Raw genomic sequence first — 25,148 nt, 5'->3', positions numbered from 1 at the left:
TTTTGGTAGTATAGTATGTACTTTCTTACTGCACAGGATCCTGTGGGAATTGAGTTCAGTGGGAATACCTAAGATTTGATCATCACAGTGAAGCTGACAGTGTAAGTATGATGTGGCTGAGCGGAGAAACCCCTCATTCTACACTGTCACATGGGTACCTGGAAGGATGCCTGGCACACAGAGAAACAGACAGCTCTAACAGAAGATAGCAACATGTACTGCTTATCTAGTGAGTGCTCTCAGTGATTCATACTTGTATATTTGGTTCTTTGAAAAAATCTGAAATGTTGGTATAGACAGCAGTGCTTTTATAAGAAAAAAGTTAATAGCCTCTAATAGTGAATACTCACCCTTTTCCTGGGAAATAAAATCACATATACAAGGTAATTCTTGTAAATTACACATTTAAATGGAAAGAATTTTTATGCTATAATGATTAAATTATTTTTTAAAAAGTTAGGAGTAGCTATAGTTTAAAAGCCCTAAAAGGAAAGAAAGATAAATTTAACAGTGTTAAACACTTCTGAAAAAAAAATCGAGTTCTGTGCATTTCTTCTTCCATTTTCTGAAATACTACAAGAACATTTTTGTTGGCAGTGCCCCTCCTGAAACTTGAGTGATAAAGTTGCTGATATTTTAGGAATATTGGTCTGACTTAAATGGAAGAATAGAGAAGTACTAAATGAACAGTGTGAGAATGGATGATATAAATTTATTACAAAGTCATACATATAGTGATTTGCTTTTGTTAAAAGAGGTATCAACTGTATCATTGTTGGGAATAGGTGAGGTATAAATCAATACAAACTTCCAAACAGCTGGATCCCTAGTTACAGAGGTTTGTTTAACTGGCATAGCGTTACATTTCATCTTACCATCAGTGCCTAAAGCATCCCGGTCTCTGACAGTTTTGAAAACCAGTAAGATTGGCTTGATCTCTATCATTCAACATTCTGTAGAAAGTTTGAAGCCCTCTCTATGACTTCTGTGGATTCCCTTAGAGGCTTGTATTTATTGTAATCTCTAGCTCTGGGGCCTACTTCTGTTGAATTCATTCAGTTTGTGGATTTTCACTTGTCTTGTGCTACCTTTTTTGCACTGTGGAATCTTAACCCCTTTTCTTGATTCACGTAACACTCAAAACCAAAGAACCCTAGTCATGAAAACAAGTTAAAACTGAAAGCTAGATACATCTTTTCTGGAAAGTAGTTTTAGGCACTCCCTTGCCTTTCATTTATTCCTTAGTTAGAATATAGTATTTACTAAGTACTATATACCATTTACTGATGGCAGTAAACAAGCATCTTGGCCTCATACAACTTACATTCTAGTTGTAGAAGAGACAAAACATGCTAGATGATAAGTACTTTGGAGAATGTAAAGCAGGGAAGGAGAGGGATTTCGTGTGTGTGTGTAAGATTGTTGAAATTACAGTTCATCAAAGACCTGAAAGAGGTGAGAGAGCAAGCCATGGGAATATTTGTGAGTAAGATGATTCTAGGTTGCCAAGTTTGTGAGGTGAGAAGATACTGGCATGTTTGAGAAAGAGCAAAGAGGCCAGTGGGGCTAGTTACAGAATTGACTGAGGAAGATGGTAAGTAGTAGGATAATGTGGTTATAGAAGCAGCAGAAGGCTAGATAAAGTAGGGGCTTGTAAGCCATTATAAAGACAGTGAAATGGAGCACCAGTGACAAGTGTTGAGAAGTGACATGATCTAGCTTGGGGTTTAAAATATTCATTTGGTGGGGAATTCCCTGGTGGTGCAATGGTTAGGATTTTCACTGCCGAGGGTCCAGGTTCAATCTCAGGTCAGGGAACTAAGATTGCGAGCTGCTGGAAGCTGTGAGGCATAGACCCCCACTCCACCCCCCAAAATATTCATTTGGCTGCTGTGTTGAAAGTGGACTACAGGAAGTCAAAGGTAAGGACACAGTAATTAAGCTACCAGATAAAATTGGCTTGGACCAGGTTATAAGTGCTGAAGGTAACAAGAAGTACATATTTTGAAGTTGGAGCTGGTAGGATCTGCTGTATGGAGAAGGAAATGGCAACCCACTCCACTGTTCTTGCCTGGAGAATCCCAGGGACGGGGGAGCCTGGTGGGCTGCCCAGTGACTCTGTGCTGGGGTTGCACAGAGTCGAACACGACTGAAGTGACATCAGGATCTGCTGTAAGGTTCGAAGAGAAATCAAGGATGACTCCCAGTGTTTGGCCTGATAAGCTGGAAGGAAAATAGATGAAGATGACTATAGAAAGTACAGGATTTTAGCATTCATTTATCCCCCTCCCCCTCCAACACTCACTTCCTGTAGGACTAGCCCCCCAAACTCCAAAATTAAAAATGTCCTTCAATTCATCTTTCCTAACCTCTACGAACAGCCTCAGGTCTGCTTTAACCTGTTCAGTAGCTAACAAAGTGTTCCTCGGATTAAAAACAGCCATCTACTTTGATAAAAAGCAGAAAGAATTTGCCAGTATCTTGACCGTTTAATAATCTCTACCTCTCCTCAACTTAGAAGTGGTTCTAAATAGCATTTTTTGTCTTCTCAAGCTTAGCAGGATTTCACAGCCCCCCCCCAGCCCCCCCACCCCCCCCCCCCCCCCCCCCCCCCGCAACTAAGGCCTTCTCTAGACTCCCTAATTAAAGCCTTTGTTGCATCTCTACCTAGTCCCTAATGCCTCTTTACATTGTTCCCTCTAGTAGTTTTAATTTTCCTTTTTGATATCACTGCATTTGGTTGAAGATTGCCGTGTTTTCTGTAATGTGACTGCCTCCCCTAGTTTTGAGTTATAGGATGTTTATAACAAATCTCGCTACATCTGAGGGTTGGAATGTTTGCTTATGTATGTAACACAGTTGCTATTTAATGGTTGTATTGCATCCACAATTCTAAACTACTCTAGAATGTGTACTCCAGAGGAGCAGAGTTATCATTCTCATTCTCTGAAAATGCCTTATAGGATTGCCCTCATCTTTGGGAAAAGGCACCTGTAAGCCTTCCTTTCCCCATTTTGGTTTTAATCACTTCTTGTGCCTAAACTGCTGTTCTGGAGCTTTGTACATTCTCTACCATGCTCACCGGCTTATTGGTAGTGGAGAAATAGCTAACTTAAATGAAACTGACAGCAGATACGAGAGTTTGGGAAGGTTGGGATGCAAAAAAGATCAAGGGTTATGGAGAGCCACTCCAGTACTCTTGCTTGGAAAATCCCATGGGCGGAGGAGCCTGGTGGGCTGCAGTCCATGGGGTCGCTAAGAGTCAGACACGACTGAGTGACTTCACTTTCACCTTTCACTTTTCATGCATTGGAGAAGGAAATGGCAACCCACTCCGGTGTTCTTGCCTGGAGAATCCCAGGGATGGCTGAGCCTGGCGGGCTGCCGTCTATGGGGTCGCACAGAGTCGGACACTGACTGAAGAGACTTAGCAGCAGCAGCAGCAGCAGCAGCAGCAGCAGCATGTCTACCAAAGTCCTGGTGAGATGAAATGCTTTTAACTAAAAAATCCTTAAAGGATTATAAGATTGGGATTTATCTGCCATTCTATGTACCTGAGTTATTTAGCATGGAATTGTAGAATATTTTAGAGAAGCAAGGCCTCAACTAGAACTCATTTACTCAATTTTCTCAGAACTCAATTTTCTGAGTCCAAAAAGTGAAAAAAAGTGAAAGTGACTCCCTCAGTCGTGTCAGACTCTTTGAGACCCCATGGTCTACAGCCTACCAGGCTCCTCTGTCCATGGAATTTTCCAGGCAAGAATACTGGAGTGGATTGCCATTCCTTCTCCAGGGGATCTTCCCGACCCAAGGATCCAACCCGGGCCTCCTGCATTGCTGGCAGACACTTTTACCATCTGAGCCATCTGGGAAGCCCTCTCAGTCCAATGCACTTCACTATAGAAGAGAGAAGAAAGGGATAAAGAATAAGTGTTAGTCACTCAGTCGTGTGCCACTCTTTGCTACCCCTCTCCGCCAGGCTCCTCTTGTCCATGGGATTCTCCAGGCAAGAATACTGAAGTGGCTTGGCTTTCCCTTCTCCAGAGGATCTTCCGGACCCAGGGATAGAATCCGGATATCCTGCACTTAAAGTGGATTCTCTACCGTCTGAGCCACTGGGGAAACTCAGAATAAGGGCTGGGTTCAAATTCACCTCCTCGCCCTATTTACTAGATATGGGCCCGTTCTATTCATAGTTTCTACTTCTTAGGGTTCTGAAAATTAAAAGTTTGTATGTGTAATTTCCCAGGCTCAGTAAATACTTGAAAAAATGTTTCCATAAATGAACTGTTCACAAAAGAAAACAAAAGCCTTTTCTTGTATAGACAATGAGAGTCAAATGTACAGTGATTCTTTGGCCTCTACATGTTGATTTTGTTGTACCCACTGTGTAGGGGTGGTGAAATAGCTGCGGCCTAAGATCACACACAGAGCGCCCCCAATCCGCCTGGACATCAGCCACGATCGGAAATGTAAAGAGCAGTCTCCACCGAGCAGGTCCCACAACCCACGCTCCCTCCGTCTCACTCTCTCCGGAGCTGAGTCGCTGACAGACACCTCTTCTAGCCACCCAGCCGCGCCTTTTCCCAGCGCCCCGCCCCCTGAGCGCGATAGGTAGCCAATGGTGACACAGAGTCGTAGGCTCAGTATCCAATCAGTGGCTGGGAGCCCGGAAAGGCATGGTTAGAAGTGGCTGGCGCTGCCAGAAAGCGAGTGGCGCGGCGCAGCGGCAGAGGTAAGATGGCTGCTGTGCTTGCTCTTCGCCTTTGGAGTTAGGCTGCTGCTTCGCCCCTTCTGTTTGTTCCGAGCTGCTACTCTGTCTCAATCAGCGTCAGGGTCGCTTTACTCCTCTAGGCTTCCAGGACCCAGATTCGCCGGTGCTCGGAGTCTTAGGACAAAATGGCGCTTGCACGGGGCCTCCGAGGATGGGCAGGGCCCAGCCTTCAGCTTTGAGGCAGGCCGGGACAAAGGCGGCATGCGGGGAGGCGGAGGCCAGGGGTGGGGCGGGTGGCTCTGCGGCGTTGCGGCGCGGCGTTGGGCAGGAGCTGGCGCTTCCGCCTCTTGCTGCTTCTCCCTCGTGTGGCGACCGTGCGAGCCCTTGAGATACTTTCAACGTGGCTGTGGTCGGAGTTGGGGGAGGGCTTGGACAGAGAAGTTGAGATGAGGCAAATTCAGTAACATCTTGGTAGACCTGGGCGGAAGGGAGTTAAGGAGCGTGACTTCCGCCTGGCGTTTTAGAAGCCGCGTGCAGTCTGCCCGGTATTGTGGAGCTGGGGTTTTCGGGAGGGTAAGGGCTTTTTGATCTTTGTGCGACCCTGCAGGTTTTGGTATGAACAGGATTCGGATTCACGTCTTGCCGACCAATCGGGGGAGGATCACCCCAGTGCCCAGATCTCAGGAGCCCCTGTCTTGTTCGTTTACTCATCGTCCATGTTCGCAACCTCGTCTGGAGGGGCAGGAATTTTGCATTAAGCATATCCTTGAAGACAAGAATGCGCCTTTCAAGCAGTGTAGTTATGTATCGACGAAGAACGGGAAAAGATGTCCCAGTGCTGCCCCAAAGCCTGAGAAGAAAGATGGGTATGTGTGTGTATATATATGTATATAGAGAGAGAGAGAGACAGATACCTGTCGTATGTACTTTTAGTTTTTAAGTGAGAGGAAGATGTGGCAGGATGTGGCCTTGGAAACAGCCGCCAAGTTTTTTAGGCCACGTGTTTGTAAAATTGAAGTTATGGGTATATCCTTGGAAAATTTTTTTTAATGGTGAAAACGAGGAGACATCTCCTGGTTGGGCCATTTTATTATCTCTTTGGCTATTTTACCTTACCTGTAAAATAAAGATTGTTCTTAAGCCTAGGTTCCATGGCTCTTGTGGCTGTCCTTGAATCTTAGGTAATGCAAAATTGTATACATGTGTATTTTTCTAGGAAAAATTTTCATCATTTAAGCAAAGTATCCATGCAGAAATTGGCTAGATAATTCTGCATTGTGTCCCACATCTTACTACCTACAGTGGATTGATTTTGAAGTGTTATAAAATGTAAAATTGCTTTCCAGAACCAATTTTGAGAGATGAAAGTGGATCAGTGTGGTTTGTTGAAAAATGATAACCAGCATTTTTATAGTTGGAATATTTCCTTAGATGGATAGATCACTAGGGTATGTTAACCTGCATTTCCCTTCAGTAATACCAAATGAGTTGACCTTGCCTGTTAAATTATTCTGCCTCACTAGCATTTTTAATCTACAAATGAAGATAATAGTCATTTTAATTTCCTGAAAATGATCTAAAGATCACTGTCTATGGAAATCATTGAGCTCTTGTAAGAGGGAGCATGAGTATGAAACGTTAATATTTTGTCTCCTTAGGGCATCCTTCTGTGCTGAACACGCTCGTAGGAACGCCCTGGCACTTCATGCGCAAATGAAAAAGACCAGTCCAGGGCCTGTGGGTGAAACACTCTTGTGCCAGCTGAGCTCATACGCTAAGACAGAGCTGGGGTCTCAGACTCCAGAAAGTAGCCGCAGTGAAGCCAGCCGAATTCTGGGTAAGAATCTTCTCTCTCATAATGAAAAAACAGGAAGAAAGTTAACAAAGAACTTTGGTTTATCTCAGTGCCTTGAACATATGTGGCACTTGAAAGTACAATATTATTATTAATTCATTGCCAGTTTGGGAGAATTCAGGACTGCTGCTGTTCACCAGTCTTTTTGGTTTTAAGTAGTGTGTGCTTAGGTTTACTTTCCTGAGTTAATGACTCTTTCAGTGATGTTTTTATACTTAACTTTGTTAGGTAAGATAATTTCAGGAAACAGAATAATTTTGAGTTGACCTTTCTGTCCTTTTGAGGCTATGGTTAACTCATTTGTGACTCAGAAAGTATATTTCTTAAGCCATTTTTATTTGCTGGTGCTTCTGTATTAAGCATTTTTAATTATAAGATTTGGATTGGTGTGTTAAGTAATCTAGTTTTGTGTGGTGGAGTTACAGAGGTGGGAAGTCTTAATGGCTGCTCTCCCTTCCTTGCCTCAGATGAAGACAGCTGGAGTGATGGGGACCAGGAACCCATTACTGTGGATCAGACATGGAGAGGTGACCCTGACAGTGAAGCTGATAGCATAGACAGTGATCAAGAAGATCCCCTAAAGTAAGTTGTAACTCCACATAGGGCTTTAAAATATTTTAGAAGGTAGTATGTGGAATGTAGTACTGCATGCTGTTAATAGGTTAATAAGCTAGGAGGGTTGAAGATAGCTTAGCTATTTGTGAGCAGTAATAGCTTCTGTATTTAAAAGTGTCATTGTTCATCACCATCTTGCCTCAGAGTAGGATTCGATTCTTTTTTAGAAGTCTTGTAATTTGGGAAAATTTTTGGACATCAAATTCTACATGTGAGAAAGTGCAGGGGGTAAATAGATTTCTTGGACATAGGAGTTGAGAGGTGGGTGGAGATCAGAGAAGAGAAAAGTGATGAGAATTTGCTCTTGACTTAAACCTCAGGAATAAAAAACTAATTATATTTGAATAACAACTTTTCCCCCTCAAAGTTCTGATTAATTTATATTTTATTTAACTTTATATGTTTAAGAAAAATTAAAAGGTGTTTAAGAGCTTCCTTTGGTTTCATGCCTAAGAAAGAGAAACTGATTAGAAACCCAGGAGTAATCGTCCTAATTATATCTTACTAAGGTTCTGCTCTTTACTTAACCCACGATCGCTTTGGAGTTATGGAACATTGCCACTCAAAAGTCTAATGGTGCTGTGTCTCATAGTTTGGGTTTAGTTTTTGTTTTTTCCTAACTTCTATCTCTTGATACTTCCCACTGACAGTTTAGGTGGAAGAACTCTTAAATAGTGGGAGGGGTAATACATTTCTAGACTTGACTGTGTTTGACAAATTCTAAGAACAGCATCTTCTTCATTCCTTGGATTCTGAAGTTTATAAGAAGTCATTTAGGGTTCTATTTTCTGAGTAGAGTAGTTTCATCTATTTTAAGTAATCTGAATATAGAGAGCTATTCAGGAACTACGTGTTTGGAAAGTCCATGTAAGTAGTTTGAGAAGAAATGCTTGTTTCTAGCAGGATATTTTCACAGTAGAAACTTTATACTAAGCCATAGATAGATAGATAGATATAGATATTATATATAGGTATATATATATAGATGTAGATATAGATATAGATTTAATTTATATAGTTATATTACATTGTGCATCTGGAAATGCCATACTTGATTGAGGTGTACATGCTGTAGGATCACAAAGTGATTGTCTTTGGTGTGGTAAACACTCAGTTTGTAAGGTCCAGAAACTTTATTTTCTCTCTACTAATCTAGAGTGGGTCAATCTTCACTGATCCACGTTTATGCTAACCTGACTTACATACAAGAGATTTGGTGGTTTAGTCGCTAAATCATGTCCAATTCTTGCGACCCCGTGGACTGTAGCCTGCCAAGTTCCTCTGTCCATGGAATTCTCCAGGCACGAATACTGGAGTGGGTTGCCATTTCCTTCTCCAGGGGATCTTCCCAACCCAGGAACTCTTCCCAGGATTCTTAACCCAGGATTTGAACCTGGATCTCCTGCATTGCAGCCAGATTCTTTACCGACTGAGCTAGGAAAGAAGCCCTTAAAGGAGATTGTTACGTGAAACAAAATACCAGTTAATTTTATGAGAAATATAAGTGTTAAAAGGGTTAGATGTCAGTTTCCCCTGAAAGGAACATTCAAGGGGAAAAAACAATTTAACACGATATAAAAAGTGATTCCCTTTTTTGAAATTGGTCTAATAATAAACCTAGACTTACATTTGTGCATATCAGAGCAAGAGTTAGTACATGATTTTTTAAATTAAAACTAGCTGTGAATATTTGTGGCTCCATCTTTAAATAAATGACTCATTTGTCACATGAACTAGGCATTTACCTTAGTTAGGATGCTCATCTGCCTCCCCAAATGATTTGTTGTAAATTCTAATTGTAGTCCCCAGTTAAGTCCTCTTCTGACAGGGTACAATGAAATTAATTTCATTTTAACAAATGATGTTAGGTTAAGGCCTCAGTATTTTAGGGATACAGGCATTAATGCAGACATGCCCCATTTTCCTGAATATGAATAACCTCATCACCTTGTTTAAACATTAGATATTTTTGAAATTTTCACATTTTCTGAGTCTTAGATTTTGCCATTTTTATAATTTCAGAGTACTTTGTAGTTGTAATTTTCTAATGCACAGGTATTATCTCCTGTTTATATTTAAGAAAAGTTTTTGGCAGAGATTATTTGCTCTCAGTCCTAAAGTTAATAGTTTTATTCTGTGTATTTCAATGATTTAAGAGTTAAATTTTAAAGAGCACATATTTTTTGGATTTAAAATTAGTATATAGTTCCTGTATATTTTGCCTTTAAATAATAGAAATAATTTTTACTAGGTCAAAATACAAGAGTATCAAGTCAGGGTATAATCTAACTTTTTTTTTTTTCCCCCTAGAATAAGGGTTTTTTTTATAAAGTTTTGTTAATTCATAGTTGGTGGCAAAGCTTAATAAAGTTGATGTGGATCTAGATCTTTGGCAATTAAGGGTTTCTCCAGGGTACTATATTTTGAGAATATTGTGAAGAGAATGAACTGAGGACATTGACTAGCCATTGGGATCAGTGTTTTGAGGGCTGGTATAAACTCCAAAATATAAGTGTAGCTTATTTTTATTTATTTATTTTTGGCTATGCTTTGTGGCTTATGGGATCTTAGTTGCCTGAACAGGGATTGAATCCAGGCCTTTCAGCAGTGAGAGCGTAGAATCCTAACTACTGGACCACCAATTAAAAGTGCACTTTTAAATTAGAAGTTGTAATTGTTTGTGATCTTTTGTACTTTAATTAAAATATATTGAGATACATGCTCTTAAATTAACACTGTAATTTACTGGTAGGTGATTTTTTCTGTATTAAATTATTAAAGGGAACAAGACTGTAGATTAATAAAAGTTTTGAGTGTTCTGTAGCTTTACTCTTGTTTAAACATAATGCAAATAACTAGGGAGCATAATGAAACGTTTTTCCTTCTCCACATTTTGAGATCATACATTAGTATCCATTCTTGGGTATTTTGTTTTTTTATTACAATAGTAAAATGCTGCGAAAACATTCTTATTTAGTAAGGTGATTCTCTCAGCACTGACTGCTTGTTGAATAGCAACCCTAAGTCTAACCTTTACTCTTTGCTCCTTTTAAGCTTGGGTCTTATTGTTGTGCCTTCTTATCCTTTTTGAATCATCTTACTCTAGACATGCTGGTGTCTACACGGCAGAAGAAGTGGCCCTGATTATGCGTGAGAAGCTTATTCGTTTGCAATCTTTGTACATTGATCAGTTTAAACGACTTCAGCATCTGCTCAAAGAGAAGAAGCGACGTTACTTACACAATCGCAAAGTGGAACATGAAGCTCTAGGCAAGTTTTATGCCAGTTCCGACAACCTGTCATGGGTTTAATCAACATGTGAATTCGGTAGTTAGACTTATTTCTTTTTTGTTACCTGGACTGGAGAAGGATTTGCTTTTGAAACTGTTTGAAGATGCATCCTTGGTTGCTTGGCAAATAACATCTTGACTGTTTTGACTTTCCAGGTAGTAGTCTCCTGACTGGCCCAGAGGGACTTCTGGCCAAAGAACGAGAAAACTTAAAGCGTCTAAAATGTCTTCGTCGGTACCGTCAGCGCTATGGAGTGGAAGCCTTACTACACAGGCAGCTGAAGGAGCGCAGAATGCTGGCCACAGATGGTGCCGCCCAACAGGTAATTTGTGTATATACCTCTAAGATGTATACATTTGCTTTTACAGAGTTATGGTGAACACTGCTGTACAGTTTTGGTTCTAAAATCTCACTTACTAGGCTTACAGGGCTTCTCTGATGGCTCAGATAGTAAAGAATCTGCTTGCAACATGGAAGACCTGGGTTCGATCCCTGGTTTGGGAAGATTTCTTGGAAAAGGAAATAGCTACGCACTCCAGTATTATTGCCTGGAGAATCCATGGACAGAGGAGCCTGGTGGGCTACAGTCTATGGGGTTGCAAAGGGTTGGATGTGACTGAACGATTAACTCTCACTTGCAAAATTTTTGTTCTGAAATCTAACTTACTGGACATGGGGTATATTGAGCATTTACCTGGGAGTCCAGAGACATGAGTTTTAGTTCCCTTCTGATTAATTCTGTGCCTGCTCTGATAAATGAACCTCTCTGTACTCTTATTTTCATCTGCATATTGAAGGATTGCTATAGATTTCTAAGTTATTTGGTTCAGAAATCTTCATTTCAGAAATAGGCACAGAACACTTAACAGTTTGTGACTCTTGTTTTAGAAAGCAGAGAAATAAGTAGAATAATAAGAACAATGAATGTCAGTAAGTTTGATGAACCAAGTTAAGTGATCATTTTTAAACTTGTTTAAAACGATTTTTAAACAAAACATCAGAGTAATTCCATTTTTCTCATATTTTTTGAGGCTCAGCATAAGACTACAATTTAAGATAAGTAAAAGATGGGTAGTTTGAAAAACTCTAGGCCTGTGTATCACACTTTTGTAATATGGAAGAGTTGTATTTCAAATTATGGTTGGCTCGATATTTGCACATGAGGTTTAAGTTTTTTTTCCTTTTGCATAGCATCGGTGAATAAATTGTTAAACGATAGATAATTTATTTTGACTAACATGTTTTCTCATTTTAGGCCCATACCACTCGTTCCAGTCAGAGATGCTTGGCCTTTGTGGATGATGTTCGTTGTTCCAATCAGTCTCTTCCAATGACCAGACACTGCCTTACCCGTATCTTTTTTGCTCTGTTTTTAGTTTGCTAGCTAATCTGAAGACTAGTGGGGATCTGTGATAGTTTAGTTAATTGAAGGTCTTTGTATTCTTTTGGCCCTGAATCAAGGCCAGCAGTTTGCTGAAGCTGTTGGTTTCAAACAGGAGCCTAAAGAAGTCTCTTTCTATGGTCTGTTGGCCATTTCAGATCTTGGAAATGTAATGGTCAATTCATTAGAAAGAAACATCTCAAGTCATTGGTGATAGGGGCTAATACTTATTTGTAGTTGATTAATACTAGGATTCCAAAATTTAGAGATCCCTGGTTTAACTTTTTCATTAAAAATATAATGTTAAGTCCAGTTACTATAAAAGAAAATTGTTGTGTATCCAAAAACAGTGGGATGATTCTGAACTGTGAGCTGTCTTTAAATATTATCCTTTTGTGTGGTCAGGGCCATGACTTATATATTTTAGTTTTCATTCAAATAGGAAACTTACATTTGTAATTCGGTTGTAAAATTTTTTGAGTTGTGTATTAGATTGTGAAAGTGCATCTACATTATGAACATTGAGAAAAGTCACTTTCATAGTTAATGCACTTTTAAAATATAATCTTTATTATATGAAAGGCATAAATCTTGCTGGATTTCATTTGCCTGGCAAAATACACAAATATTTGGAAAGTAAAATGTATTTTCTTTGGTAAGAAGGGAAGGAAAACTTTCTTTTTTGAAAGGAAAACTGACTTTTTTTCTATTCTGTTTATTAAATACTTTACAAGTTTATTAATTATTGTAACAAATGTTTGATAAAGGATTTTGTCCTTGATATCATTAAAAACTAAAGATAAATACTGAAAACATAATTGGGCAAAGGCTATCTACGGACAGATTAAAAGAAGTGGCTGATAGTTGAAAAGTATTCATCTTCACTATAAATAAATAAGAAAACAAGGAAGTTTTTTTAATTATGCATTTTGTTTTTCTTTTTGGCTGTACTGCCACAGACTGTGAAATCTTAGTTCCCTGACCAGGGATTGAACCCAAGTCCTGGCGGTGAAAGTGCTGAGTCCTAACCACTGGACCACCTGGGAATCCCCTAATCTAGAAATTTGATACTTATCTATGTATGAAATATAATTAGTAAGTTTCAAAAGTTTCTGAGGAAATAGTGAAATGGGCCCTTCTAAACATTGCCAGTGAGACTGTAAAGTGGTATAGGCTTTTTAGAAAGCAGTTTGACAATATTCATATATTTTTTTTTTTTCTTTTTTAATGTTCATGTTCTTTGATGTCATCTCTGGGAATTTAAGATATCAAATACGGATCACTATTTTTACATAAAATTCTTCGAACTAGAGACAGCCTTAACATTTTCAGGGATGGAAAATAGGAAAATTTTGATAAAATGTAATATGGAATATGTTCAGGAATTAAACATATTTAAAGTTTATGAATGACAAGAAAATGATAGTGACAAAAATAGAATATGGAATTCAGTAGAGTATGGTTTTAACTACATGGAACTAATACTGGGAGGGAATATAACAGAAATGTGACTATTATTGGATGGTGGGGTTATGAATGTCCTTTTTCCCTCTGCCTTGTACTTTAAGGTTTTCTTCAGTGGCCTTGAATTACTTTATAAGGCAAAAAACCCAACTTATGGATATTAAAGAGTATTCTAGATTTTTTCTTACTGCACTATTCTCAGTTTGTTAGAATTTTAATATTTTAAAAAAGCAAAGTTGAACATAAAATGTATTTGAAAAGAGAAGGGAAGTTATTATTTTTCTCTTTTATGCTCTTTTCCTTTCCACTCCATGGTTGCCTAAGTCACTTACCCTTCCTTAAGTCCTTATCCCAGAGAAAGATGCGACTGCCATTGGTGACCTGTTAACTCTTTACTCTGGTCTAATGGAGAGAGCCCTGGACTGAAAGTGAAGGACCCAGTCTCTAGTTGTAGGTCAACCATTCCCTTCTTTTGTCTGTTGTCCCCATCTGAAAGGAAAGGGGTGGAGGAGGGGGGTAAAAGGGTTTTCAGGGATACTGTGATAGTAAATAAGAGGCTTGTGAAAGTCCTTTGAATTACATGAAAAAGGTTCTAATTAAAACATTTAATGGATTAACATTTAAGATTTTGATAATTTAAACAAGATTGGGCTTCTTAAGCACACAGAGATTGCAGTTTGTTAACTTGAGCATTGGTTTTCATTTCAATAGTTATTTGTTTACAGTAAGCTGTATACTGTACCTTGAGAGCAGTTGTTCTCAGCAGGGGCCATTGCCCCCCATTTGGCAATGTGTGGAGATATCTTTGTCCGTCATAGCTCTGGTGGGGGTGCTGCTGACATCTAGTGGGCAGAGGCTGGGAATGCTGCTAATAAACATTCCACAGCACACAGATAGCGGTAATGCTGATGCTGGTAGTGGCAGTGCTGTGTAACTCTGTTTTAGAGAGTTTGGCAAGTTCTAAGAATGGATTAAAAAAAGTAACTTTCTTCAAGAGGTTTTATTTGGCTTAAAAATTATAATGTACATTAGATTTTTTACCTGTAAAAACGTAACCTTAAAATTTGGAGGATTAAAAATTACCCATACTTGCATAATCAGTTTATAGAAAATTGGGTACAATCAATTTATAGAAAATTGTACTTTCTGGTTTTAAAAATGAGCCCAAATTTGAAATGACAATTGTCTATTAATTTAGGGAAAACAACTGTGTAGTTAGGATATCAGGAAATGCTAAAACTTGAGGAAAATGTATTTTGTAGACTGACTTCTGAAATTTTGCTATCTAATCATGATTTCAATGTTCGTTCATCCTACAGCGCTTCTTTGCCAATTTGGAAATATAGCCCCTTTCTGTTTCTACCCATAATAGAAGTTGTTAGGGCTCCTGGAGTGTTCTTGGAGTACTTCTTTCCATGGGTCCTGATTAAAGCAAAGTATTTCCTGTTAGAGTATGATAGCTAATTACATTGCTAGAGCTTCTGTTTTCCCCAGTACCCTGCTTCTTTTAAACAAATTTATGTAATAAACATTTTGGAAACAAAGTTCAAAATGTGTTTTTAAAAAAATAAAAACAACTTTCTGCCTATCGGCTTAACAGCAGAAACAACGTTGTATCTTTTGACTCTTGGAAGGAGTCTTGCAGAGATAGGGGCCTCTGCAAGGTATTTGCTTTTGCTGTGACATGTTTCTTCTGGATAGGTAGGGATTTCTAGGATCATTACTGTTGACACTTAGCACTATGTTTTTAAATGTTTCATATTTGACCCTCATGGAGAGAATGAGATTAGTGTCTGTTCTAAAGTATAGATCCTGAAATGAAGGTTGGGGACTAGTTTTACACTACTTGTAGAGCTAGAATTACTCTAGTAAATGAAAATTTGAGAAATAACTTTAAAAATTGTTACCTGCATTTGATTCTGTATCAAATGTAACTAATAATCTTATGTAGTCCAGACCTTGAATTTTACATGGCAGACAACTTTTTTATGCCTCGGACAGATCCATTTTATTTCCCTTGACCATTTTTCTACAGATATTTGTCAGGACACGAATCAGGTTCTCTTCAAATGCTGCCAGGGGTCTGAAGAGGTACCCTGCAACAAACCAGTTCCTGTAAGCCTTTCTGAGGATCCTTGCTGCCCACTGCATTTCCAGTTACCTCCTCAGATGTATAAGCCCGAGCAGGTACTGTCTGTGCCAGACGATCTGGAAGCCGGCCCCATGGATCTGTACTTGAGTGCTGCCGAGCTTCAGCCCACTGAGAGTTTACCTCTGGAGTTCAGTGATGTAAGTTAGAGAAGCTCTGCTCTGGTTGGCCCTTGAGGCAAGGCCTTGTTTATTAATGGTGAGACTAGGTTAGTCATTTGTGGTTTAAAAAAGAAAAAAACTGATAAATTTTTTGAAATGATATGTATGGTTGTATTTGTATGTTAACACATTCGTTTAGAGACAGTTTAAATTTACAGAAGTTTTTCTGAGGGCATGATAAGGGATATTATAAACTAAAAGAAGTTGGAGGAAAGTCTCTGTGATTGGATTTACGTAGCTGGGAAATTTGGTGCCCATTCACAAGGTAATTCACTAGAATCTTAACAATACAAATGATTTCCAATATCTACTCAGCAGTGCAAAGTGTTTTGATTGTGTATTCAGGGTTATCATTTTTAGATTAATGTGTCCCCCCCAAAAAACAGCCCTAAACTTAGCTCTGCCTACTGTTTTTCATTTTTGATAGTTATTAAAGATTCTTTTGTGAACAGACTTGGATATCATTGACCTCTCTAAATTTTACTGTGACAACCTTCTAAGTATATACACTTCATTGCCTTTTTCAGCCTGCTTCTCGCTCTTAAACGCATCTCTCATTGTATTTGCTTCCCTAATTAGCACTACCCTACTATGTCATTCACTTTAGGGATCAGTTGATGTTCCCTCTCTCTTTTTAGCACTTGGCTTAATCTTTAGCTTTCTAATAAAGGTTTTCATTATTTATTATGAAATCTTCTGAATTTAATATGTCTTGTATATAACCATGGCATATTTAAAGTGACAAATCTAAATAGAAAATTTAGTAAAGTTTGCAGTATTGTTTGTGTAGGGGTAGAAGCAGGATTTGGATGGCCTACAGTATTGCTCACTAAAAAGATAAATCAGGAAAGGCTAATATCTTAAAAAGTGGTACTGATTCAGTAAGCTGATTCCAAGGAATTCCCTAGAGGTCCAGTGGTTCGGACTGGGTGCTTTCACTGCTGTGGCCTGGGTTCATTCCCTGGTTGGGGAGCTAAGTTCACACAAGCCAAGTGGTGTGGCCCAAAAAGAAGAGTGAACTGAATAAATTTCCTTACCTCTTTTTTGACTGTATACTGTCTTTAGGCTTAGTATATTAATGTTTGTCACTTTATGATAATAAAATTATACTTTTGGTTATAATCTTGATTATGATTGCTTTTTAAAACATTTCTTTCTGGACTTCCCTGGTAGTTCAGTGGTTTGCACGCCCCACTTCCACTGCAGGGGCATTGGTTTGATCCCTGATGGGGAAACTACAATCTGGCAAGGTGCATGGCACAACTAAAAAAATTAAAAATAATTAAAAAAATTTTTCTTTCAAACAGATTCATAGAATATGAGAATCTTAGAGATTATATACTCCAGTGCTTTCTAAAGTTTTCCAGTGAGATTGTGTTGAAGAGAGTAAATGAATAGATAGCCCTAGATTGATGGGCAAATTTTTGTCCACTTTCTTCATTTTTACATGTGAAGAAAACCCAAGAAAACCCAAAGAGGTACTATCTTTCCTTTTTTTTTTAAACTTAGTAACGTGAACAGATTTATCTGTTTTAAAAACAACCTGATCAAGTACTACGTTGCCAGATTCCCTTCACATAGTAATGTATATATGTAGAAGTTAACACGTGTTTTATTTAGATGTACTAGATTATTGTTAATTTTCATTTCATATGATTGTTAATTTCTAGAGCCATTTCTGTTTTGTCCCTTTTGTTTCCCCTTTGACTTGTTTTTGTCATTAATTTTAAAGAGTGTTCTCAAACTTTTGATGATTTAGATCTGAGAAAATATGACTCTTTGTTGAAGATTGTATTCTTGTCTTCAGAGAATAATGACACAAAATGTTAGTGATTATGAGATGTGAAAGAATGTACGAGAAGTAACTTTATTTTTGAGAATCTAATGGGTTTTTAAGAGGGACCTATGTTGTTAGAGGCTTAAAAGTGAAAATTAACTATTTGTACTTGATCATCTATTATGTCTGTATTAATGTACTTTAGATGAACCACATTGGTCGTTTAAAAAGTAGTTTTATTCTTTGGAGGTAAAAATTCTCCAGAAAATGTTGAAACACATTCAAATTCAGTTTTATAAAAGAATTTTTGTCCTCCCATAAATTCTGAATATCCTAGTCTTGCTGGAAAAAAATAGTTTCTAATTTAATACCTTAATCCTATTACTTTGAGCTTGCTCTCTTTTTGTGTTTGTTTGTTTTTTGAGTTCCGTTTTTGACATCAGAACAAAATGTGGATTCTATCCTATGTTCTGGTATGTCTCTACATATTCCTCTTATGTTAGGCATTTCTGCTGATCCTTTCTTCCTCTTATTTTAGGTTCCTGTTCCCAATTTTAATTCTCATAACGGACAACACTCAATATGTGAAGAAAGCGCTTTTAGTATCTATTTTTCTTTGAAAACTTTCTATGCCATTGTCATTTCGAGACTTTGAAACGTTTTGCCACATTACTTACATGGGTTCTTTTAAGTTTCACCTTAGTTAATTATGCAGTTGACTCTTGAACAACATGGGCTTGAGCTTGTGTGGGTTCACTTACTACGCAGATTTTTTTTTCCAGTGAATACTTTTTACAGTCTCCATGATCTGCAGTTGATTGAATCTGAGGGTACAGAACCATGGACACAAGGCTGCCTTGAAGTTATGCCCTGATTTCTGACTGGACACTGTTGCCCCTAGCCACTGCATTGTGCAAGGATCAAGTGCATGATAATTGTGCATACTAAAAGAATTGGATAGAACAGTTCACAGTCTTTTTTTTTTTCCCCTTCTGTCTGCAGCATGCAAGATCTTAGTTCCTTGAAACCAGTGCAGGGATCAAACCGGCACCCCCTATAGTGGAAGCATGAAGTCTTAACCACTGGGGTGCCAGGGAGTCCCAATAGTTAATAGTCTTAACGGTATGAGAACACTGGTTTCTGTGTACAGAAGTTTCTAACACATCTGAAATAGATGTTAGGTAGCCAGCTATATCCTTTTCCTTATGTTTCTGCTTAGATTGAGCAGCTTTTTAAGTCTAGCACATTCTTTATCAGTTCAATTCAGTCACTCAGTCGTGTCCGACTCTGCAACCATGGATTGCAGCGTGCCAGGCTTCCCTGTCCATCACCAACTCCCGGAGCTTACTCAAACCCATGTCCATTGAGTCAATGATGTCATCCAACCATTTCATCCTCTGTCGTCCCCTTTTCCTCTCGCCTTCATGAAGTCTTTCCCAGCATCAGGGTCTTTTCAGATGAGTCAGTTCTTAACATCAGATGGCCAAAGTATTGGAATTTCAGCTTTAGCATCAGTCCTTCCAATGAATATTCAGGACTGATTTCCTTTAGGATGGACTGGTTGGATCTCCTTGCTGTCCAAGGGACTCTCAAGAGTCTTCTCCAACACCACAGTTCAAAAGCATCAATTCCTCAGCGCTCAGCTTTCTTTATAGTCCAACTCACATCCATACATGACTACCGGAAAAATCATAGCTTTGACTAGACGGACCTTTGTTGGCAAAGTAATGTCTCTGCTTTTTAATATGCTGTTGAGGTTGTTCATAACTTTTCTTCCAAGGGGCAAGTGTCTTTTAATTTCATGGCTGCAGTCACCATCTGCAGTGATTTTGGAGCCACCAAAAATAAAGTTTCTCACTTTTCTACTGGAGAAGGAAATGGCAACCCACTCCAGTATTCTTGCCTGGAGAATCCTGTGGACAGAGGAGCCTGGCAGGTCACAGTTCATGGGGTCTCAAAGAGTCGGACACAACTGAGCAACAAAACACCCACCCACACACACAGTTTCCATTGTTTCCCCATCTATTTGCCATGAAGTGATGGGACCAGATGCCATAATCTTAAGTTTTCTGAATGTTGAGTTTTAAGCCAACTTTTTTACTCTGTTTACTTTCATCAAGAGGCTCTTTAGTTCTTCGCTTTCTGCCATGAGGGTGGTGTCATCTGCGTATCTTAGGTTATTGATATTTCTCCCAGTGATCTTGATTCCAGCTTGTGCTTCATCCAGTCCAGCATTTCGCATGATGTACTTTGCATATAAGTTATATAAGCAGGGTGACAGTATACAGCCTTGACGTACTCCTTTCCTAATTTGGAACCAGTCTGTTGTTCCACGTCCAGTTCTAACTTGCTTCCTGACCTGCATACAGATTTCTCAGAAGGCAGATCAGGTGCTCTGGTATTCCCATCTCTCAAAGAATTTTCCAGTTTGTTGTGATCCACACAGTCACAGGCTTGAAAGTTATATTCCTTCCTTTACCTTAAGGATATGATTCTTTGTTTTGGTGATCAAAACCAAGGGAAAGTATTTCGAATTCTTAAGACTTATTTTTAAAGCATAGAACTTTGCTTTTCTCAAGAAGCTGAATTACTGGAGACATGGATCCTCTGTAAAGTGCCTTGAACACAGGACAGTTTAAACCCTTGGATAGTTTTCACTCTTGGGAGGCAGAGTTTGGCAGTAATGCTTAGAAAGCAGAGGCATGAAAGTGAGTTTGACACATTGTCTGAGCTTTTATAGTGCTTTAGGCCCTGAATCAAGATCAGTGGTTTGCTGTAGCTATTGGTTTCAGACAGGAGCCGAGAGCATTGTCTTCCTATGGTCTGTTGGCTTCAGCCCTCCAGTGGGAATAGCCAGTTCAATTGGAAGAAACATAGTCTGTAGAATATAATGTCATGTGTGTGTATTTTAAAGGGCAGTTGGATTATGTTAGGTTTAAAAATCAGGAACTTATTCTCTGTAGGCATAATGACTTAACCAGAATATTTCCTGGCCATTCAGAAGGACTTGGAGTTTCTTTGTCTTCCTTCTTTCTTCCCTATACCTCTTCCTGTTTTACTCACTGGCTGGCTTTGGGGCTGTTAGAATATTTATCAAGTGGTCTCATATTGTCCAATCTATTAAGGCAGTATTTCATTTTAGTTTATAATTATGCTGCTCTCCATTTTAGATGCATCACTCATGAACTTAGAGGTCGCCTACAGCTAGTCTTAGAAGTATATGCCTGTTCTGGGGAGGGAGGGGTGCGGCACAGGTCTAGTTCCCCAACCAGAGGTTGAACCTCCACCCTTGGCAGTGAAACAAAGCATGGAGTCCTAACCACTGGACTGCCTGGGAATTCCCAGTATATGCTTCTTTAAAATATTTTTTATTGTGGTAAGATATTTATAATGTAAGAGTTGCCATTTTAAAACATACTATTCAGTGGTATTAAGTACATTTAAACTATATTACAACCATCACCACAGTCAATTTCCATTGAACTTTCCACAACTTTTCTCAGTGCAGACAGAGACTGTATCCTTTAAACTGTAACTCCCACGTCTCTGTCTCTAGCTCTTGGTAGCTACTATTCTACTTTCTGTCCCTGAATTTTCCTGTTTAAAAAATACTCTTAAAGCTACTATAGTGGTCTGCACTTTATATTTGGCAGCAAGAATCAGTACTTTTCCATCTTGTCCCATTTGTTGCACGCACATGTGTTTTTGTTTAAAGGTAGACAAGGGGTGAGGGAATGATGGGAGAACTGCTGTGAGAGTTGCTAAAAGTGGGCAAACTTTAGCTTGTTGGTTCACTTGGTGTTGCTGATAGGTTTTTTTCTTCTCTTCTCTTAGGATTTGGATGTTGTGGGTGACGGTATGCAGTGCCCTCCTTCACCCTTGCTTTTTGATCCTTCACTAACCCTTGAAGATCATCCGGTCAAAGAAATTGCCGAAGGCCCAGTGGATATTTTGGCAAGTGAAGAATAATTTCAGCCAGGCAGAGAGCTCCATGCTGGCTCTGGCTGGCATGTACTGCCCAGGGTTGAGGTTGTCATCACTGTCTGTATAGGTGCCCGTGGTTGGAGTTTTCCAGCTGGGCCTTCGAACATTTACTAGCCCCTGATCCCCATATCTGGGAGAGCAGGACATAAGTTTATTTGGTTAACTAGGAAAGGTTGAGGCAAGGAATGTAGGTTGATTTAAGGGAGAATTCAGTATTGGAATTGTTTTCATCATAAAGTTAAGCACAAGCAGTGTGATTTGGTTTCTTTGAGCTTTGTCTGGGACACTCATGGCCCTGACTGAAGACCTGCAGTTACACTATAGCTGCTGGTTTCAAACAGAGGCCCAGAGCACTGTCTTCCTGTGTGATCTGTCGGTTGTTCTGTAACCTCAGCAGGGAATGGCTGTTTCATTTGGAAGAAACAACCCACAGCTTTCCTTTGCATTGGAAAGCCTCGGGAATGCTACCAGTAATGATTTGTGACTCCAGGGGTCAGGAATAGTCAAGTATGGGGAAGAGCAACTACATAGTTACTTTATATCTGCTGTCTTGTTCTGGTTGCTTACTGTACATGGGCTTTATGTAAGCATAGTTACTTTATATCTGCTGTCTTGTTCTGGTTGCTTACTGTACATGGGCTTTATGTAAGTCAGATTCATGCTGCAGGCCACAACGAATGAGTTTGTAACCAAACTGACTTTGTTTTAACAGGGCCAGATGCAGATGGCTGGAGATGGGTGCAGATCACAGGGACCTCGAAATTCTGAGAAAGCCCCTGCACCATTGCCTCAGAGTGGAATAGCTACTGCAAATGGGAAGCCGGAACCCACTTCTGTTAGTTGATAGCTTGTTCTGGGAACCAGTTGACTTTGGAGGATTTGTATTTCCCATTCTTTAAATAAGTATTTCTGACCCATCTCTCACTATAAAGAACAGTCCAGACTACCTTGTTTTTCTTTTGGGTTATCGAGTGCTCTAGTCAAACAAATGTTGGGGGCAGGGACCAATAGTGTCTACAAGCTGTGGATGTCTTCCCACTCCATGCAGGGGGGAGAGGTAGGTGATTCCCATCAGAGCTGCTGGGATTGAGAGTCCTGGAGACTGTGCCTAAGGGAAGAGAGGTTTTTGTAATGCTGTTTCCCAAGTCTTGGGATGTTGAGGGACCCAGTGGTTGGTTATCTCTGTCTAGCAGCCTATATTTTAGCCTTTCCTCACCTGCCATCCTTATTGGGTACTCTGAAGCTCCTCCTCAGTGAACTCTGACCCATAGTCTTTGAAAAAATAGCCCACAGGATTGGGCCTTCCTAAACAATCCATCTTGCTTCTAACCTATGTAAATTTCTGTAGTGGCTATCTTATGTAAGATAAAATAAAAAATTATTGTACATAGTTTCTATTAAATGTTAAAGTGTTATGAAAATATAAAACAATGAGTTGAATGCATGTTTTGTGTTTGAGAGTGTGGTGTCTATATGTTGGGGGGTGGATTGGGAGCTGTCTGATGAGAAAGGGAAAACAAGACAGATACACTTAAAAGATTTAAAAACCTGTAATAAGTAAATGGAAAGGGCTCCCTTACTAAAACCTACTTGCCTAGTTATGGTATTTCTGCATATTCCTCCCAAATGTGTTTTTCACCTCTGTGCTCCTTCCTCCCACTCAAATTTTTTTCTCACAATTAATGGCTGATTGTTGTCTCAAAATCCTCTAAGGCTAGGATTATGTGTGTGTATTTGTGTGATCTCCAGCGTTCTCTAAGGCTAGGAGTGTGTGTGTGTGTGTGTGTGTGTGTGTGTGTGTGTGTGTGTGTGTGTAAAGCTGGGAGTGTGTGATCTCACCATAATGTAATATGACAAGGAGGCCAAAAAGTTACCCTTTGTGAAAACGGAATAGAGAAAAGTTATATAGTTACATTATCACCTTGGCTTTAGTTTATTTCTTGGGAATGGTTAGGAAGTGACTCAGAAGACATGTCAGATGAATCCTGAGATCACCTTTAATAGTGCTTGCTGTATACTCCAGTTATTTGTTCCCACTGCTTTCTTGTCTAGTACTTTTTACAGTATTCATGAACATCTCTTATGCAGATTGAAAAACTTCTGCAACAAGATTAGGGATTAAAATATCTTCTTCCCATTGTTTTTTTTTTTTTTTTTACTCCACCACACAGCATGTAAGATCTTAGTTTCCCATTGAGACCACCCCTGGTGGGGTGGTAGTGCAGAGTGCTAACCACTGAATTGCCAGGGAAGTCCCATCTTTCCATTGTTTTAAAAAGTTATTGGCAAACTGCCAGCATCCACGTCACTCAGTCTGGTGGTTTTATAAATTAACAGGTTCAGATACCTTTGAGGGGGGTACGGAGTAGAGGCCATGGAACCTGTATCCTAGCACCCAGAGATTCTGATGGCCACTTGTCTGGAAATGCAAAGTGAAGAGTTTGGAAAAGGCCACACCTAGTTACTACTCTCCTCCAAGGTTTTATCCTCTGTAATTAAGATGTGGTAGGAAGAGACTAATATTTGGGCTGCATTATAGCTCAGGAAGTGCGGGAGTCCCTAAGCAAAGGTTACCTATTAGAAGACGTGGCCTGCCTGTAGTGGCAGCATCCTGAGGGAGCTATGGCCTCAGTGTAGATCTAAAGATGGAGCTGGAGCCCTACGTTCAGCTGGTCAGTTATCCTGCTGAAATGGAGCTCCTTTCCTGGACAGCATTTGAAGTTCCCTGGTGGTACTTCAGAGAAGATGGTTGGGGGTGTGATTGAGTCAATGAAGAGGAGTTTGAGCAAACTCCAGGAAATAGGGAAGGACAGGGAAGCCTGGCATGCTGCTGTCCATGGGGTCGCAGAGTTGGACATGACTGAGTGAACAACAAATAGATCCTATCTTCACCAGTAAGAATGCCTTTGGGATCAGGACCTGTAATCTTGCAGAGCCTAAAATCGGGTGGAAATACCCCAGCAGGTCATGGGTCCCAAGCCCATTTTTTAATTCCCAGGGGAACATAACAGTTTATTGAGATCTCTTATTTAGTGCATGTTGTGCGTGCTGAAGAAGAGGGCCTCCCCAGAGGCCCAGCACCTGCAATGCAGGAGACCTGGGTTAGATTCCTGGGTTGCAAAGATCCCCTGGAGATGGAAATGGCAACCCCGTCCAGTAATCTTGCCTGAGAAATCCCATGGACAGAGGAGCCTGGTGGGTTACAGTCCATGGGGTCACAATAAGAATTGGACACAACTTAGCGACTAAAATAATGAACAACTGTGTCCTGAAGGATAGCACCCATCCTTGAATTTCCTCCATGCTGGTGTTTTTCAACTGTACCTTCAGTAGGCTGTTCCAGGGCTGTCTAAGGCCAGCTGCTTCTGGATGGTGCAGTGTGTGATATGATCAATTGATTCTCCTTTGCTGTGCAGTGGATTCCTTAGGTGCTATGTCATGTGGAATTTCATCCCTGCAGTGCTGCCTGAAGCCTTGTGAACAGGAAAGGCAAAAACCGTACCTGAAATAGGCATCCCTGTGAGGATGTATCACTTGCTCTTGAAGGACTGAAAGGGCCTGGTGTGTTCTACTTACTACCAAGAAGGTGGTGTGGTTGAGGGATAGTGCATAACAGGGGCTCAGGGTTGCCTCTGTTGGCTGCTTAGACGTTCAGAGGGGACAGTAACCAGATGATAACTAGGAGTCCATTTCAGTATAACCTCCATCTTTGTCTACTTCATTTATGTATCTGTCCTAGTTCTAGGGTGAAGATGAA

General features: G+C 39.7%; 1 protein-coding gene and 3 non-coding genes across 7 annotated transcripts; all 4 read left to right on the top strand.

The window, feature by feature from the left end:
- Positions 1 to 4,631: 4,631 nt before the first annotated feature.
- On the top strand, positions 4,632 to 22,822 carry KANSL2 (KAT8 regulatory NSL complex subunit 2). Of its 4 annotated transcripts, none has more exons than XM_027542707.1 (10): positions 4,632 to 4,735; positions 5,322 to 5,580; positions 6,373 to 6,551; positions 7,037 to 7,151; positions 10,291 to 10,454; positions 10,631 to 10,797; positions 11,731 to 11,827; positions 15,356 to 15,507; positions 21,242 to 21,361; positions 22,104 to 22,819. In XM_027542707.1, the coding sequence occupies exons 2-10, from the start codon at positions 5,330 to 5,332 to the stop codon at positions 22,233 to 22,235; spliced, it is 1,377 nt and encodes a 458-aa protein (XP_027398508.1). In that variant the 5' UTR covers positions 4,632 to 4,735; positions 5,322 to 5,329; the 3' UTR covers positions 22,236 to 22,819. The 4 variants fall into 4 exon arrangements, with proteins under 4 accessions (XP_027398508.1, XP_027398506.1, XP_027398509.1 ...); XM_027542705.1 differs by having other exon boundaries at positions 15,356 to 15,609; positions 22,104 to 22,793; XM_027542706.1 differs by having other exon boundaries at positions 4,732 to 4,954; positions 15,356 to 15,609; positions 22,104 to 22,793.
- On the top strand, positions 11,921 to 12,056 carry LOC113893846. The gene has a single exon (XR_003511369.1). It is a non-coding gene; the product is annotated as a small nucleolar RNA SNORA2/SNORA34 family (small nucleolar RNA).
- On the top strand, positions 20,153 to 20,284 carry LOC113893847. The gene has a single exon (XR_003511370.1). It is a non-coding gene; the product is annotated as a small nucleolar RNA SNORA2/SNORA34 family (small nucleolar RNA).
- On the top strand, positions 21,681 to 21,819 carry LOC113893848. The gene has a single exon (XR_003511371.1). It is a non-coding gene; the product is annotated as a small nucleolar RNA SNORA2/SNORA34 family (small nucleolar RNA).
- Positions 22,823 to 25,148: the final 2,326 nt, after the last annotated feature.

Source organism: Bos indicus x Bos taurus, chromosome 5 (assembly GCF_003369695.1).
Source record: "Bos indicus x Bos taurus breed Angus x Brahman F1 hybrid chromosome 5, Bos_hybrid_MaternalHap_v2.0, whole genome shotgun sequence".
NCBI lineage: Eukaryota > Metazoa > Chordata > Mammalia > Artiodactyla > Bovidae > Bos > Bos indicus x Bos taurus.
This window is presented reverse-complemented; position numbering and strand designations above follow the sequence as displayed.